At 38.8% G+C, this 15,180-nt stretch overlaps 1 protein-coding gene across 8 annotated transcripts in view; it reads left to right on the forward strand.

The window, feature by feature from the left end:
* The window catches only part of SPIDR (scaffold protein involved in DNA repair), a 207,977-nt gene that overhangs the window by 45,803 nt on the left and 146,994 nt on the right, over positions 1 to 15,180 (forward strand). For all 8 annotated transcript variants that reach the window (XR_007888598.1, XR_007888597.1, XR_007888599.1 and 5 more), the window contains one exon: positions 10,183 to 10,439. Coding sequence is in view for 5 of the 8 variants with exons in the window: in XM_051610443.1 (XP_051466403.1) it covers positions 10,183 to 10,439 (257 nt within the window). In the remaining 3 variants the exon portion in view is untranslated. The remainder of the gene's footprint in view (positions 1 to 10,182; positions 10,440 to 15,180) is intronic.

A 15,180-nucleotide genomic window follows, 5' to 3' on the forward strand; every position in this document is an offset into this window, starting at 1 on the left:
GAGCTAAATAAAATCTGTCAGCTTAGTTATGGGCTCCTTTTTCTTTGTTCTTTCTCCAAACAATTAATTTTAGCAGATTACGTTTATTGTATTTTTCAAGTAGTTTTCTTGTTTGGTGTTCTTTGGCTTACTTGAAAAAAACAATTAAGTAGGTTTTATGTTTCCTCAGTCCTGCATATAGGTGCTCGCATCATTGTTAAAAATCACCTTAGGTGAAGGTGTCTCTTTTCTCTGTGTGCACATGCTGTCATTGCTAACACAGTTGTTCAGATGTGGTAAGACATTTCCTGCCCTGAAATGTTCGCTGTTTAACATAGTTTTAACAGTGCAAAAATATGAAACAATGATCTAGAAAAAGTAGGCTATGGAAGTACTTCTGGAGAGGAGGGAAAGGGTCGTAAGAAGTTAGAAATGAAGAGGAGGGAAGAAATGAAGAGACTATTTTAGGCTTTGGGGGCAGTACTGCAGACGCTGTGAGGCAATAAATGGGGCAAAGGGGAGAACACTCAAGTGAGAAGAATGTGAAGTGAGTGGGAGTAGAAGAAAATGAATGTAATGTGCTGCAGTGCCTGGCAGCCCAGTGTCTCCTTAAGCTGCCAGTGCTGTGACAGTGAGTGCCGGCACTGCTGGAGCTGGAAGCGCGGAGTCTGAATTTCAGGACGGGTCTGTGTGTACTTCTGTGGAAATTATGAACAAAAAAATTTCCACTAAGTGCTGAGCATTACTGCAGAAATGATGCCTGTATTGCATTTGTGTGCTGTACAACACAGTGCAAGTTGTTTCTCCTCTCTCATTTTTCTTTTTTTTTTTTTTCTTCCTTTTGTGATTAGTGCTTTTCTAAGGGCTTTCACAGGAAACTGCAGGCAGCTCAATAAAGATGAGAAGTCAGTGCACATGATTTTTACTTCACTGAATATTTCTGTGCAATCTCTCATTTAGTTATTTATCCTGGAATTGCTTCCTTTAATTTCAGAAATAACATGCTTGCAGTTGTCACCTACTTTCTGAACGAGAATACATCATTCGAAAGATGATTTAAAGTCTTTTGACTGTTTCCTGTTCAGTCTAAACAGTGACATTATTGTGACAGGTATTTTCTCATTGTTTCTGTTTAGAAATAATTTTTTAAAAAGCTTGCAGGATCATTATTCCTAACTGTATAGTCTAAAGATATGAGAGAAGCAATTTTACAAGGAAAGGTTTTATTTATTTAGACCAAATTATTTATTTGGAGTAAAAAAGCTTGATAAACTTTGAGGACCTATAAAAGGGCTCAGTGCTGAAACCTTGACTGTTTTCCTGTAGTTATATCTATTTGTTTAGAAAAATATATTACCTCTCGTGACAAGTATTTGCTCTCTCTGAAGATTTGAAACAAAAGAGTTGCTTGAAGATGGAAATGTATCCCTCCCTTAACAGTTCCTATGGAATCCTGCAGGTGTTTAGTCTAGGTGCTTTAGGATTTAGCTCATAAATAATAATTTGGCTTTTAATTATGCCTCTCAATTGAGTTCTCTTGTTGCATCCAAGCATTAACCTGGACAATTACCATAGCATCACCTAAAACAGAGACAATAAAACTGAGGTTTCATGGCCTGGATCCACTAACTTTAATAAATGAGACTGAGTGAATAACTATAAATAAAGAATGTGAAAGTAGGTTATCAAACTATGTGATAACATCTGTTCCTTGGAAACATGAAAGTACCTATTTCTGTGTCAAGAACTAAACTCTGTTAAGTGGTATTATAAGCTGACTACAATTTTCTCATGGGCCCAGACTTCAGTGCATAACATTGAGGCTTCTATGCGAAATGATGTAATTATCTGCATGCCCTATCAGAGTCAAGTATTTATATTTAAAACCTGGGTCTCTATCATCTGGAGGATCCTTATCAAGGTGAGAGCTCAACTGCGTGGGATAATGTGCAGTTGCATGAGAGGAGACCTAATTCTGTCCCTGAATAGTCTGCAAGATGCAACACGTGAAGTGGCATCTCCGCTCCCCCTCCCCTCTTTTTTAAAGGAATGGGGAGCAAGGGTTATGGTAATTCACTTCAATCTAACGTTGGCTAGCAGGATGCATGCCAGATTGTCTCTAACAGCCAGTCATTTTCCCTGGGAGAAACTGAAGATGTTCTTGTATGACGGAAAAAAATTAGTAGACAAAGTAGAAAAAGCACTTGTGGGTTGTCTGCATTGACATTTTTCAGCATTGTTGGGTTTGTTAGGGGTTGACTATTACTCCAATTACAGACTGATGGAGAGATCATTGCTAATGCAGAAAATCAGAAACTGATAGAGTGACTTTTTAATGTTAGAGCTTCATTGAACTACTTAAATGATGCTCTTAAGAGGTGCAGTTGCAGCACAAATGCTACAGATGCCAAGACTGCAGCAGGATTTTCCTTAGACTCCATACAGTACAAATCTGTATGCCTTAACTGCTGTGGGTAAACTTTTGCTTCATACCCATTTTTGTATCTTAATAGCTCACTGTTCCCTATTATCTTTTCTGTCCTTGTGCCCAGCAGACAGCTCTTTTTTTTCCATCTTACCTTCAGAGTTACTATTTAATTCTACATCTAGAGAGTGCTTAGAAATAAATGCAGTGCTTCTTGCTTTACTAAGACTTAGTTTGTAGAAAAAGGCTCTTGGGCTAAGAGGACAGCCTCACCTGTTTCGGTCGGCTGATCCATGCCTTAGAACAACCTGTTCTGGGAGAGGCAGGCTGGAACAGCTTGTGGATGCATCTCCAGAGGTATAGCCTGCTAAACCTGTTTGCCTTGTAAAAGCTGAGGTTTCTGCTCAGGATTAGAAGTTACAGCTTCAATTTCATGTTCCTTACTACTTGTGTATTCTTTACCTAGCTTTAAAAACAAACAAAAAATACCAAACAAAAAAACAGTCAGCAAAATACCATCTTTTCATTAAGTCTATAAAAAGTCTGTTTTGTTGTGATTTAAATCACTCCTCTCCCGAAGTTTCTCTTTCCAAGATCAGATATTCATGTTGTTTTTTTGTGTGTGTGCAAAATCATAGTCTAATAATTGTTTCCATTCATCTTTTCGAATACGGTTAGTACTGCCTGCCAATGGTATATGTATACAGGATTATGTGTGAGAGAGCTCAAGCCAAACAAAAACATGCACCTCTCCCTTTACAAAAAAGAATGCACAGCTAAACATGCTGCATGTAATCCTAATTGTCACCTCATTTTCCACTTCAAGGCAGTGTGATCTACACAAGATACGGGAGCTGATAAATAGTGATACAAGTTACTTATTTTGTTAATTGTTATTTCATGTGTGATATAAAACAGCAATTTGTGGGCTTGCATCCTGTATTTCAACTTCCTAACTCTTTGAAGTGTAAGAGGGAGTTTTCCTCTCCATGTTGCTCTCCACACCTTTTCCTGGTTTCCAAAATCGTGTGCAAAGCCTAGCGTCAGAGGGTAACTGGTGCTCTGACTTGACAGCAGCCATATTCATTCCATTAATTTCTGCAGAGTGATCTTAAAGCACTTGCAACTCCTTCAATCCATGAAAGCATCTCTGATCCTGTCTCATTTGCTTTTCTTTTGATAAGAGCTATTTTTTTTTCCCTTTAAATTTAATCATACTTAGGGTAACTTTGAAAGACAGTGGCTAAAGCAGCTGTAATTTTTGACAGAGCTTGCAGAATAAATGGGATCAAATATGGGTAAGACGACTTCCAGGAGCTCCTCAAGTGGAAGCCCAACAGTGTAAGCAGTAGAGCTTAAAGTTTAGTAGCTGGCCTCCTTTCTCCAGATATAATAATGAATCCATTTCCTTTATGATAGCAAGCACTGGGCTGCTGGATGTAATGAATCCTTTTTAATTAGTCATAGAGCAGAAGTCCTAACTGCTTGTTTAAAGGTCTCAAAACACCATTAAGAGGAGATGAGGGTGCAGCCTGTGACCAAATTCTGCTTTGAATAATTACAGTGTTGCTGCCTACACTTCTCCTCCATATTCAAGTAGATACAGCATTCTTCTTTGCTACTTGGCATAAATTATTTCATGTGCTTAATAAGTACTGCATTCCAGCCTAGGGGTGGTGGCATCTAGGAGATAGCCAAAATTCATTCCCATGTCCATGTGAAGGGGGGCGTTGCTGAAGTTTAGTGGTGGTTGAGCAGGGCGAAAGAGGGAAATCCTTTGTCAGCTCAGTGGAAGTTGCTCTTGGAGAGTTCCAGAGAGATGCTTCAGGTGGCCGTTCTCATGCCCTTGAGAAGCATACGGCTCTGTTTCCTGTAATGACAGCCACAAAATGCTAATGTGTGTGGAGTAGGACTTGTCATTTCCTAGCATGCTGAACCAACAGGCCGATAAATATTTAGGACAGATCAGATGGTCTGAGCGCATGTGCTGTGGAGGAATGCTGTACTTAGCTGGACTACTACCCATTATCTGAGATCCATTTTAAATATATGCTGTCTCTATAATAACACTGGGTGGTTGTTCCAGATACAAAATTTCAGTTAATCTGTGTCAGTTTGGACTTGCAAGTCCAAAAATATCTTATTGGTGATTTATGTCTTTCATTGTTGTTCTTTTCTGTCATACGGTTATCTCTGCCCACGCATTGCTACCTAATCTTGTACGTTTTGTGTGCTGTTCCTGTGGTTATTCCGTGAGAAGAAAGCTTGGTGTCACCCACAGAGCAGCACACGCCTAGCTCTGCACTTGAACATCGAGTTTCCTGCAAAGGTATATCAGAATTTTATCTCTCTGGAGTGAAAGTCGCTAACATCCCAAGAACTAAGTTATTTCTCAAGATACTAGGAAAATATTTGGCATAGACTTAAGTGTTTCCATTAAAACTTCAGAAAACACAAAGCTTTGAAGAGAACTGCAAGCTTTAAATCCTTTATATCTTTAATTATCTTTGTAGATCTGAATAATATCCTGTACTATCTGTACGCACAATGCTTGAAGTAATTTGGTGTTGATTAATTAAGGTGAAACTTCTTCTATTTTACCTTTCCCCTACTCCTTATAATCCTGCAAGCCAGCTTCTGGTGGAGTTAGCTTCGAGCATTCATTAGCATAGCCTGGGCCTTTGGCATACTGCACTGGTGATTTATGCTTGTGAATATTCATTGTAGCAAATCCAGTGGCTTTTCTGCTCACTCTCTTCTTTGGAGAGTACCGGGCAAGCTATAAAATCTCCTTGCAAGCTGCAGCTAACTCCCTGGGGTAGAAGTTTGCTGTGTTTTAATCCCTCTGCATGCATGATAGCAAAGAGTAGCAGTAGTGCAAATGTAGCATTGCTTCCCAGAAAGGAAGACTGTATAAAAATAGAGGTGAGAGGATAGTCGCCTAAATTGACTGTGTTTGTTAATCTGAGTCACTTTTCACCCATCTTGAGAGCTGTCATGCAGGGCAGTTAGGAGAAAAGCAGATTAACTCTGAAAAGAGTAAGGGAATCAGAAAAGAAAAAAGGCTGTAAGTGAATAATCAGGGGATAATGGAAAATGCTTCTAGAGTTAGAGGCAAAGGTATGTGAAAGAACAAGCAGGAAAGGAAGTGCCACGAGATAAATTTTCCTCTGTATCTACAGTGATCAAAGTCTCAAACTCTCAAACACTGTTTCCATTTCTGACATAACTTGGCTCTGTGACCTTGATAAAGCCTGGTTCCCTGAAGATGCCATCTGAGAAACCCTGTTAGTTCTTCTGCCATTTGAGCTAAGCTGTAGTAAGATAATAGGAGAGAAGAAATTTATTATTTGTAAGGAAGGAAATGGCAGACTAAGTGACCTCCATCTGCAAAAAGTTATTTCAGTGTCTATAAAGAATTTGATAGACATTTTTTGACAGTAAGAGGAGATTCAGACGTACTGCAGCATGTTGAAGTATCTTAGTTTCAGCTGACTAACTTGTTCAGAATATCTGTGAGCTTTTATTGAGCATCATGTCTGCAAAGTATCTTCATACCAACTGGAAAAGATTTGCAATGTCTCCTGAATATACATTGAATGAACAAGTGAAAGTGTTTAACCAATAGATGAGTAGGGTGTATATATACTGACATTTTTCCTCAGAAAGGTTTCACTGAGTAATGTATCTTGAGAGAAGAGCCAAGAGGGATGAGAAGCTCTTCCAACTGCTCATCCCCTTGCCTCTAAATAGCAATCACTGTATGAGAGAGCCCTTTAAAAAAAATTACAGATTCATTATTTTTTAATAGGATTCATATGTTAGCTTTCTTTTTGTGCAGAAAGTTTTGAACAGTTCTGCTTTCTGTGCTGAAGTTGGAAACTTCAAATAGAAACTTAACACTTCTCATATTAACTTACTTCTATTTTATTGAAAAGAAATATCAAGTGCTTATTGAAGTAATCAAATACAGATACTTCTTGCTTCCATCATTATTGATGTGAAAAGCTGATTTTTATTTTTATTTTTTTAGACCTTTTAGAGGTAGATGCTGTGCAGACTACACAGGTACTTCCAAAGAAATCCCAGAGCGTTCAAGGTGGAGCAACAGGCAGCTGAAGCAAATCTCCTGAGGGTGAGGGAGGGAGTAATTGATCACAGAAGTAACTGCAGGGTGTCTTCTATGCTGCCTGCATGCAAAATCTACCTGCTTATGGAATGTTATCTTTATTTCACAGAAATCAAGAGTTTTGTCTTTGAAGATTTTAGGCCAGGATTTTACCATTTCTGGGATTGTTTTTTTGGTTGTTGTTTCTTTTTTTGTTTGTTTGGGGGTTTGTTTTGTTTGGTTTGGTTTTGTTTTGTTTGTTGGTTTGTTTGTTTTTGATAATGAATTTAAATTGACACAGGTAATCATATATTCTTTAGCAATCATAACTGTTTAGCTGGCGGGGGGAATTTGCTGTTTCTCATTCTAGTTTCTGTTTTTACATTTGTACTACCCTCTATGCTAGGTAGTACAAGTGAATGCTATAAAAAACACATCATAAATTAATTCATCTTGAGAGCTCTCTTCAGGTACTTTGATTTGAACATGCTTGTCTTTAGAGCATAGGGTTCTGGATGCTCAGCTACTGTATTCACTGACTTCTTTGTCTTATGAGAAAAAATGATAGTATTCTCTGCATTTATGCCAAAGATGTTTTCCCTGAAAAGAAAGAGCCATAAAAAGGGAAGCATTTAGAACCTTTCAAATTAAATCAGTCACAGAGCAAATAAATTTATTCTAAAAGTGAACAAAATGAGGCATGTTTGTTTTAATGAGAGAGAGATTGACATCAACCACTGCATTTTTTTTCTACTTAGGCCTTCAACAAGGAAAAGTGGTTAGCATGATACAAATGAGGGTGTTGTGGCAAGGCCATCAGTGGAAATGATAGGTAAATCTTAGCAAATAAGTCTACTACTAAGTATTTTGAGTGACTGGGATATATGGGAGACAGCCATGGAAAACCCCAGGATGGGTTCAGTGGTTGGAGGAAGGGATTAAGATGTGGAAACAGCCTGTTTGTAGTGGGGAGTCACCATAACAAAGAATGACTATATTTTGAAATAATAAGCAATGTAGGTAAGTCAAATACTTTTAATTTGACACTTCTCTATGCTTAGCAATGGTGCTCTTCAGAAACTGTTAGCAATATTACTGGGGATATTATTTAAAAAAAAAAGCAACAACAAGCAACTCTGGAAATTCAGCATCATGGTATTTAGGATATTGGTAATAAAGATACATTTTCTTCACTATTTATCAACGCTTGTTTTAAAATAAACCTAAGAAGCTGAATGATTATTTTTTTTTTGCCAGCTGTCCACCATCATAATGTTGTTTAGACAAGTCAGCCAGTTTACTGGATAATTAAAAAGTCATGTTTGTATGTTTTGAAAATGTTTCTCTCTTCAGACTGTGTTTATGATGGGGGCTATAGTTAAATAATGTACAGAATTGGAAGGTAGAGTTTTTGTTCTTTGTTTTTCTTCTCCATTTTTATAGCCTTCTCTTCTAAGAAACATTTCCAACTGACCAAGTAAAAAACAAGCAAGCAAAAAAGCCCTAACAAGAAAACAAACCAAAACTAAAAATGCCAGAGTACAGTTTCCCTGGGAAAGTTAAGACTAAATAAGTATACAATAATAAAGATTAGCAGAAGAAGAAGTGATTTATTAGACAATCTTTACTTAGGAAAGCTGCTTAACTCTTACAGCAGTCGGTGGGATTAAAACTTGTGCTTAACTTGAAGCACATCCCAAGGGCTTTCCTCATTTACATTTTACTTGCTCAAATAAGATTTGCATCCTTTTTTTTAGGTACAGTGGATAATGTAGCAATTTGAGCAAAAGTAAAGCATTCCTAAAGCAAAACAGTGCATCAGAACAGTGTTTTAAGAATGAAGTGCTTCCTTACTGCTTTCATACTGTTTAAAATCTTTTATTTCTGGTTCTTTTCCAATGTGGAAGGAGTTTGTTTTCAGAGAAATATTGTTGCCAAGGGACGAATGTTGACTGTGTTGTGTTTAAAACAGGCTGATATTAATTACATTCTTTTAGCTGTTCTTCTCTGGATAATTTTAAAAGGTTCTTCCAATTTCCAGAATACTTAGGTAAGCTCTCAGAACGTAAATGCCGTGTCTTGTCAGTTATGTGAAGAACTCATGAAATAACTGGCAAGAGCTGAATTCATTTTTGTGAACAGTCGAGAAAAGTTGGTTTCAGATGATTACACTAATTAATAACATACAACAGCACTATTGAGTACAGTGATTTCCCTCTCTTTCCTCTTTGATCTTTAAAGTCTTTAGCTGAGCCAGTTGTCAGACAACCTGTTTGGAGAGCTGCTAACTGCTTTAGACCAGAGAAAGAGGCTGATTTTTTTTCAAGACCTCTTCTGTGATCAGGGAAGCACAATCTGCAGCCAAGTCAGTGTTTGGGGTTTTCCAGTTTCCCCTTGATAATGTGGACCTAATGTTTTGCATTGGGTTTTGGTTCTTTCAGGGATCAGGCTGAGTTAGTTACTTGCCTCTTCTAAGGAACGGTTTTGTGCAAGCCTCCTTGAGCTAAGCTAATACTTGTGGTCCCACTGATGGGGCTGTTACTGTGCCCACCAGAACCTGCACAGTAGGTTTGAGCTTTTATTCCAACAAGCTCCTGAAGGCTCATGTTTCTTAGTCTTTTGCTTATCTCAGATACTTTTGTTCTGTACTAGGAAAAAAGCTGCTTTCCAAGTATTTGTGCTTAGTACCCCATACTTGAAGATATACTTGAGAGAGTATAATGTACGTAACTGTGCAGAGCTCCCCTTGGGGTGTCAATCCAGCTGCCTTGCCCTTCTTCTACCAGAGGCCTAGAGGAGAATAAAATAAGCTGAACCAAAGCAGTTGAATTTTCCCTGCCAGCCCTCTCCTCAGACTTTCACATCCCCTTGCAGACTTGTTTTTTGAGCCTTCTCATCCACTCCTCTCATCCCTCCTTCTGTGGGATGAGCTCAGTGTGTCCTGTGAGTTTCTGTGAGAAGAGCTCCAGCATGTTTTATGGGTCTGAGCTCCAGCCCTGCTTGTTTGCAGCCCTGGCTGCTGGCCAGCGAGCGATTGATTCTCCCTAGACCTACCTGGATGCAGCCTGATAGTTTATGCTCAACTTCTGAAACCTTCCTGGGGAGCCTGCTAGACATGGGTGAAGGCAAGCTTTAGTAGTCAAATTGTTGTTTTAACAAAAGGTCATATACTTTTTGCCAGCTACGAGTTCTTAATAGAGTTTCTTCCCTCCGTTCAGACTACAGAAGCCAGCCGTACTGCTTACTTGAATCCCTGTGTGAAAACCCCCTTTCTCTCAACTTCCCTGCCAATCATGAACCCTGTTACTCATTAGCCTGTTTCTGCTTTCCTGAAAACTTTCTTTAATCCTGACATCTTTCTGGAAGTTTCTCCTTGTAGAGATAAGCATTTGCTTACCGTTTTGAGAAATTCTGCAGGTGTAGTTGTAGTTTGAAAAAAATAAATGTTACTCATCCCAGTTGTCCCTTAAGAGATGGTCCTTAGGTTCAGGAGTTCATGTTGACTTACAAAAGATGAATGTGCATTTGCAGTGAAGTTGTCAAAGATATATTAATCAGTAAATTGGCATTCAACTAGGGAACATAAATAATTGCCTACATAAACCTCTACTGTCTCATTAGCATTCTGTTTAAATGGCTTTATATTTCTTTTTTTTTTTCCTTTTTTTAGACAACTTCAACAGAAATTTCTGAGTATTCATCTGATAACAACAGTGTGGGAGAAGCAGAGACAGACCTGGTGACCACTACTCCAGAGTCCAGTAGGAGGTTACAGTCGAGGTCAGGAGGGGAGAGGGAGGATGTCACAGCACGACCGGCCAGCGAGTGGCTGAGGTCTGCGCAGGCCCTTCTCCGCACCCCCGGGAAGCAGGCGGGCAGGGCCCCCCGAGCCCCCACTGAGTCCGCCAAGAAGAGGAAGCTACTGAGGTAAACACGCTGTCTGCCTCAAGAATTAATTAATTTTTTTTTGTCATTGTAAGTGTAGGAATGCATTTCAAGGATAAACACTTTAGAGATGCAAAATCCAAAACCTGTCATTTCTGTGTTAACCAAGCAAACAAGGTGAGAAAGAACTCGGTTCAGTTTTAAAATCTGTGGTGAAAGCTCTCAATCCTAAACTCCCGTGTACAAATTGATACGTTTTTTTTCACTTCTGATGCTGCTTTACAGCACCTTAAAGATGTGTGAAATTATTTTGGTCCTCTCCAGATTTATCAGGGCAAAATAATCAAAAAGACGGCAGGAAAGGACGGTGGGATGAGCAGTAGTGCTGAATAGTGCAGGACAGAGTGGTATTTAGGCAAAAGTGGGATGTATTTGTTAATCTGAAATTTAAATCTCTGTGTCTTAAATAAATACATTAAAAAATATCTAACTGCTGAAAGAAAACTGTCTGAGCCTGAGCAGTGGAAACCTGATCTTCACAATTCACTATTTCTCTTGATAATTACAGTGCAGAAATGGTCACCTCCTATACTGAATTAATGACAGTTGCTTTGATTTAAATGGTATAAATGAAGGTATGCCTTAAACTATGGAGACTGCAATTACTGTTGGTGCTGCTGCTGCTATCTGCTGTATTTTTAACAATGTGGTTCTTCCTTACTTTTTTAACAGGTGATTCTATGTACCATAATCAATCAATTAATTACTTTAAAAGTAAATCTTCACTTTGGTTAAATAGCTGTACCTTATTTTTCTCTAAAAATGTTCTTGACTATTTCAAAATGCTGACTGAGGGAACAGATGTGAAAGTCCTAATTACTAGGCATCTCTATACTGAAAAGTGCATTGCTTGTTCGATCAAGCTTTAATTTTCGTTACTTTAGAAACATAAAGAGACAACTGTATTAGGTCAGACAAAAGCTGTTAACCCTCAAAAATGCCTGTTATTGGCCAAAAGCAAGTATGTGTGAAGGTAATAAGAACAGGACAAGCATATAGTGGTATTATATCCAGATGCACTTCCAGCAGTTTACTGTTCATGAGCTGTTCATTACATTCAGTGGGTTTGTCTTTTCATGAGTTTGCCCAGTAGTTTTGTGAAGCCATAAAAACTTTTGGCTACTGCAGTAACATCCCGGGGTTCTGTAGCTTAAACATTACTTGAATTTTCACCTACCAGCTTAATTTTATGACCTCTCCTATCATCAGTCTTTATGCAAGAATATATTTTACAGCAAAGATACTCTGAAACAAGCGTGTAAGAGAATAAATAGCTTTTAAAACAAACAAAACCAAACAAATCACAGAAATATAGAATGTAATCTGTGTGGAGTGGCCAGAGGAACAGAGTTTGCAGGGTTTTTTACTCTTCCATCCTGTGGTTCCACCTTGGGTTCCTTTGGGAACAGGGAAACAGGCAGGAAATTCCTCAGCTATGAGTTTTGTTTATGTAGTTATTTTGCTTGTCCAGGTAATTGTCGTATTTTCACTCTTCCTGTTCAGGGCATTAATTCCACGTGTCTCTCTTTCCCATCCTTCCTTTTACTGTTAATGGAGAGCATTTTCATTGGTGTGCTAACAGTGGCTAGAAGAGTCTGCATCCTTGATAGGAAAGCTCAGATTTTCAGTGCTGTGACTGAAGGCCAGTTTGGGGAGAAGCTTATCAGCTTTTTGATTGATGAAGTGACAAATCCTTTCTGGTTGTGTAGCTAAAAGTTACATACTACTTGTTGATTTGTCCTTTCTCCTTCCTCCCGGCCTCTGCTGCAGATTGAGGACACAGCAGAAAAAGCAGCAAGCTGAAGTCATTATGGAAGCTGGATCTGGCCCACAGGCTCTCACGTGGACTATTTAGAGCCATGCAGTAGGTAGAGAACAGCTGAAAGCCTCTGCTTAGCTGGGCTCTCTTTTTCCAGGCTGATGCCTCAGGAAACATGGGTTGAGTGAAGATGATGCAGATGGTAGAGCTGCCATCTTCCTATGTGAATGCCTCTGTGAGACAGCCTACTCCAAATCCAGACCATATTAAGGTCTCTTCATGAAAGAGTCCTTGATGTAGGTAGAATAAAATAGAATCATAGAATCATTTGGGTTGGAAAAGACCTTTGAGATCATTGAGTTCAGCTGTTAATCCAGCACTGCCAAGTCCACCACTGAACCGTGTCCCTCAGTGCCACATCTACACGGATTTTAAACGCCTCCAGGGATGGTGACTCCACACCCTGGGCAGCCTGTTCCAGGGCCTGACAACTCTTTCGATGAAGAAGTTTTCCCTGATATCCAGTCTAAACCTACTCTGGCACAATTTGAGGCTGTTTCCTCTCATTCCATCTCTTTTTTACTAGGGAAAAGAGACCGACCCCCATGTTGCTGTAACCTCCTTTCAGGTAGCTGTGGGGAGCAAGAAGAGAATTACAGAATGTTCTGGCACTACGTGCTGTAAAACAAAACCCAGCTGTCACATAAGGCCAACTGATTTTAACTGTTGGATTAAGCTTTCACTGCTAGTAAGTTTTATGTTGGATTAGGAGTATATAACTGAAGAATACAATGGCTGCACTACAGATGTACTACTTCTAATCACTGGAAATGTGTTTTTTGCACTTACTGAAAGTTAAAATGTCTTTTCTCTTTTAGAAAGTGTGGATGGTTTCACTGGGACAGTTGTTTGATGTTAACAGGGAAAAAAACTTTTTTTTTTTTTTTAAAAAAAACCACCTTACCTAAAATTACAGATTTCTCTCATTTAATGTGTAATGTATCTTACTGATGGGAATGGTTTAGCAGGGTACAGTTGTTGCCCTTCAGAGAGAAGTAATTTTGGTGCCTTTGGTTTGTTTAACCATGGAGCTTGCTTTTCTATGCAAGTTAAAACTTTCAAAACTGAAGGGAAGGCTCTTCCCTTATCTTGTGGAGTATGGCTGTTACCCCATCAAAACTGGTTCCTGTAGAGTGTTCCTCTTAACTTTGATACTCTATTCTATGAGAAATTGTGCATGTGGTTTTTTTAATTAATTTTTTTATACTGGCCAAAAAAGGGTAACTTACTTCTAGGAAGTCCCTCCTTATTAAATAATCTATTTCTGCTGGGAGCCTCTGCTGTAAGAGACTTAGGACAATCTGAAACACTTTTTTTTTCTATTAAGGAGTCTGAAGAGCCAGAGAGCTATGGTAAACTTTTCATGTGTATACTTAAAGTCTTTCACTGGAGGCCATGAGGGATGTAGAAAGTGCTCACCCACCCTGTTCTCAGCAGTTAGTATTCCCTCCTACTTTTTTTCCTTTGCACTGTCTGAGGCAACTAGGACCTGGAAACCAAATCTCACTACACAAGAATGATGGAGCTTTGGTGTCTATGACAAAGAAATACTTTTTATTTGCAGGAGTAATTGAGGTATAGTGTCCAGACACTGCTTGCAAAAGTTTAGTTATTAAAGATGGTATTCAGGATGTCTGTAGTATACGCTGGTTGGAGTTTACAGCTGAAGACACTGAATTCTCCAGATGGTCACTTGTGTCTAATGCAGTTGCTGAAAGATACTTCCGGCCCTCACTGTTCTGTGGGGACTCATGAAAATGGTATATTTGTTCCACATATGTTTTATGAAGGTGACCTCCTTTGTGGAACAATTGAAAAAAGAGTGGTGAGAGACTACACAGACTTGTAAAGACTTTTGGCTTTACTGAACTCTTTTAAGAGGCTCCAAATCTTTGAATCCTTAAGTCTCTTGAAGAGGCTTTCCGTATATCTGCCTTGTTGATTTGGCTAATGTAAAAAAAAAAACAACCTTTCCGGGTGAGTACAATAGATCAGAGCATTCAAATGTGAACAACTGGTATGCAAGAAAATCCAGCATCCAGTGCAGTTTGCTAAATCACTGCATCGCCTGTTGACTCAGTTTGTATTTTTTTGAAAAAAAATATGGAAAGTCTTTTCTCTGTGTTTTTACTTTGGCAGACACAACTGGCCCTTGATAACTGTATGTTTTAAATTATCATGTGTGTTACAGTACAGATCTGCCTTTTTCCTTTCATTTGAGGTTTGTACCTCAGGTGTTGTTAATTTGACATGGAAATTGTGGTTCAGGAGAATCACTGATACTTTTTTCCAAGGGTAAAAAACCCTAAATTTGTAGCAGAGTATAATTACGTGACAAGTTTTATAGGGACTTAAAATATGGCTGTCTACTTTGGTCTTTGCTTTTTCCATCACATAGGAAAAGAAACTGGTTTTTTGCTTTGATTCCAGAAAAGTTGCCCACATCTAATAAACAGAATAATGCCAGCGATCGTAGTAATGATAGTTCATCAAAAGTGAAAGTTTATAAATCTCGTTGTTGAGTCAGAGCTGGAGCAGGGCTGATTTGTAAAGCTAAAATTACTCTTTCTGATGCCTTATTACTTCACAAAATCAACAACTTCTCTTCAGTGCTGGAGAGGAGGTGTGCCTCTGTAGAGGAGACTTGCACTTGGCTGGCCTACATTCTTTAACCACATATTTCGTACATACCCGTGCTGTTTTGTACACTAAAGGAGCACTTGGTAGTGACTGTCAGCATTCAGTGTTTCTTATTATTTTGCAAGTTTTTAGCTGATAATAGCTGATGGGTTTGTAGTGTTGACAACTTAAATGCCAGCATGCTTAGGGGTCCTTTTTTCTTCTTTAGCAAGCACTCCATGGAGTGGAAATGGACAACTGAGTATTGCATAAGTTAATTACTCC

The sequence above is a fragment of the Apus apus genome, chromosome 2 (assembly GCF_020740795.1).
Source record: "Apus apus isolate bApuApu2 chromosome 2, bApuApu2.pri.cur, whole genome shotgun sequence".
Taxonomy (NCBI): domain Eukaryota; kingdom Metazoa; phylum Chordata; class Aves; order Apodiformes; family Apodidae; genus Apus; species Apus apus.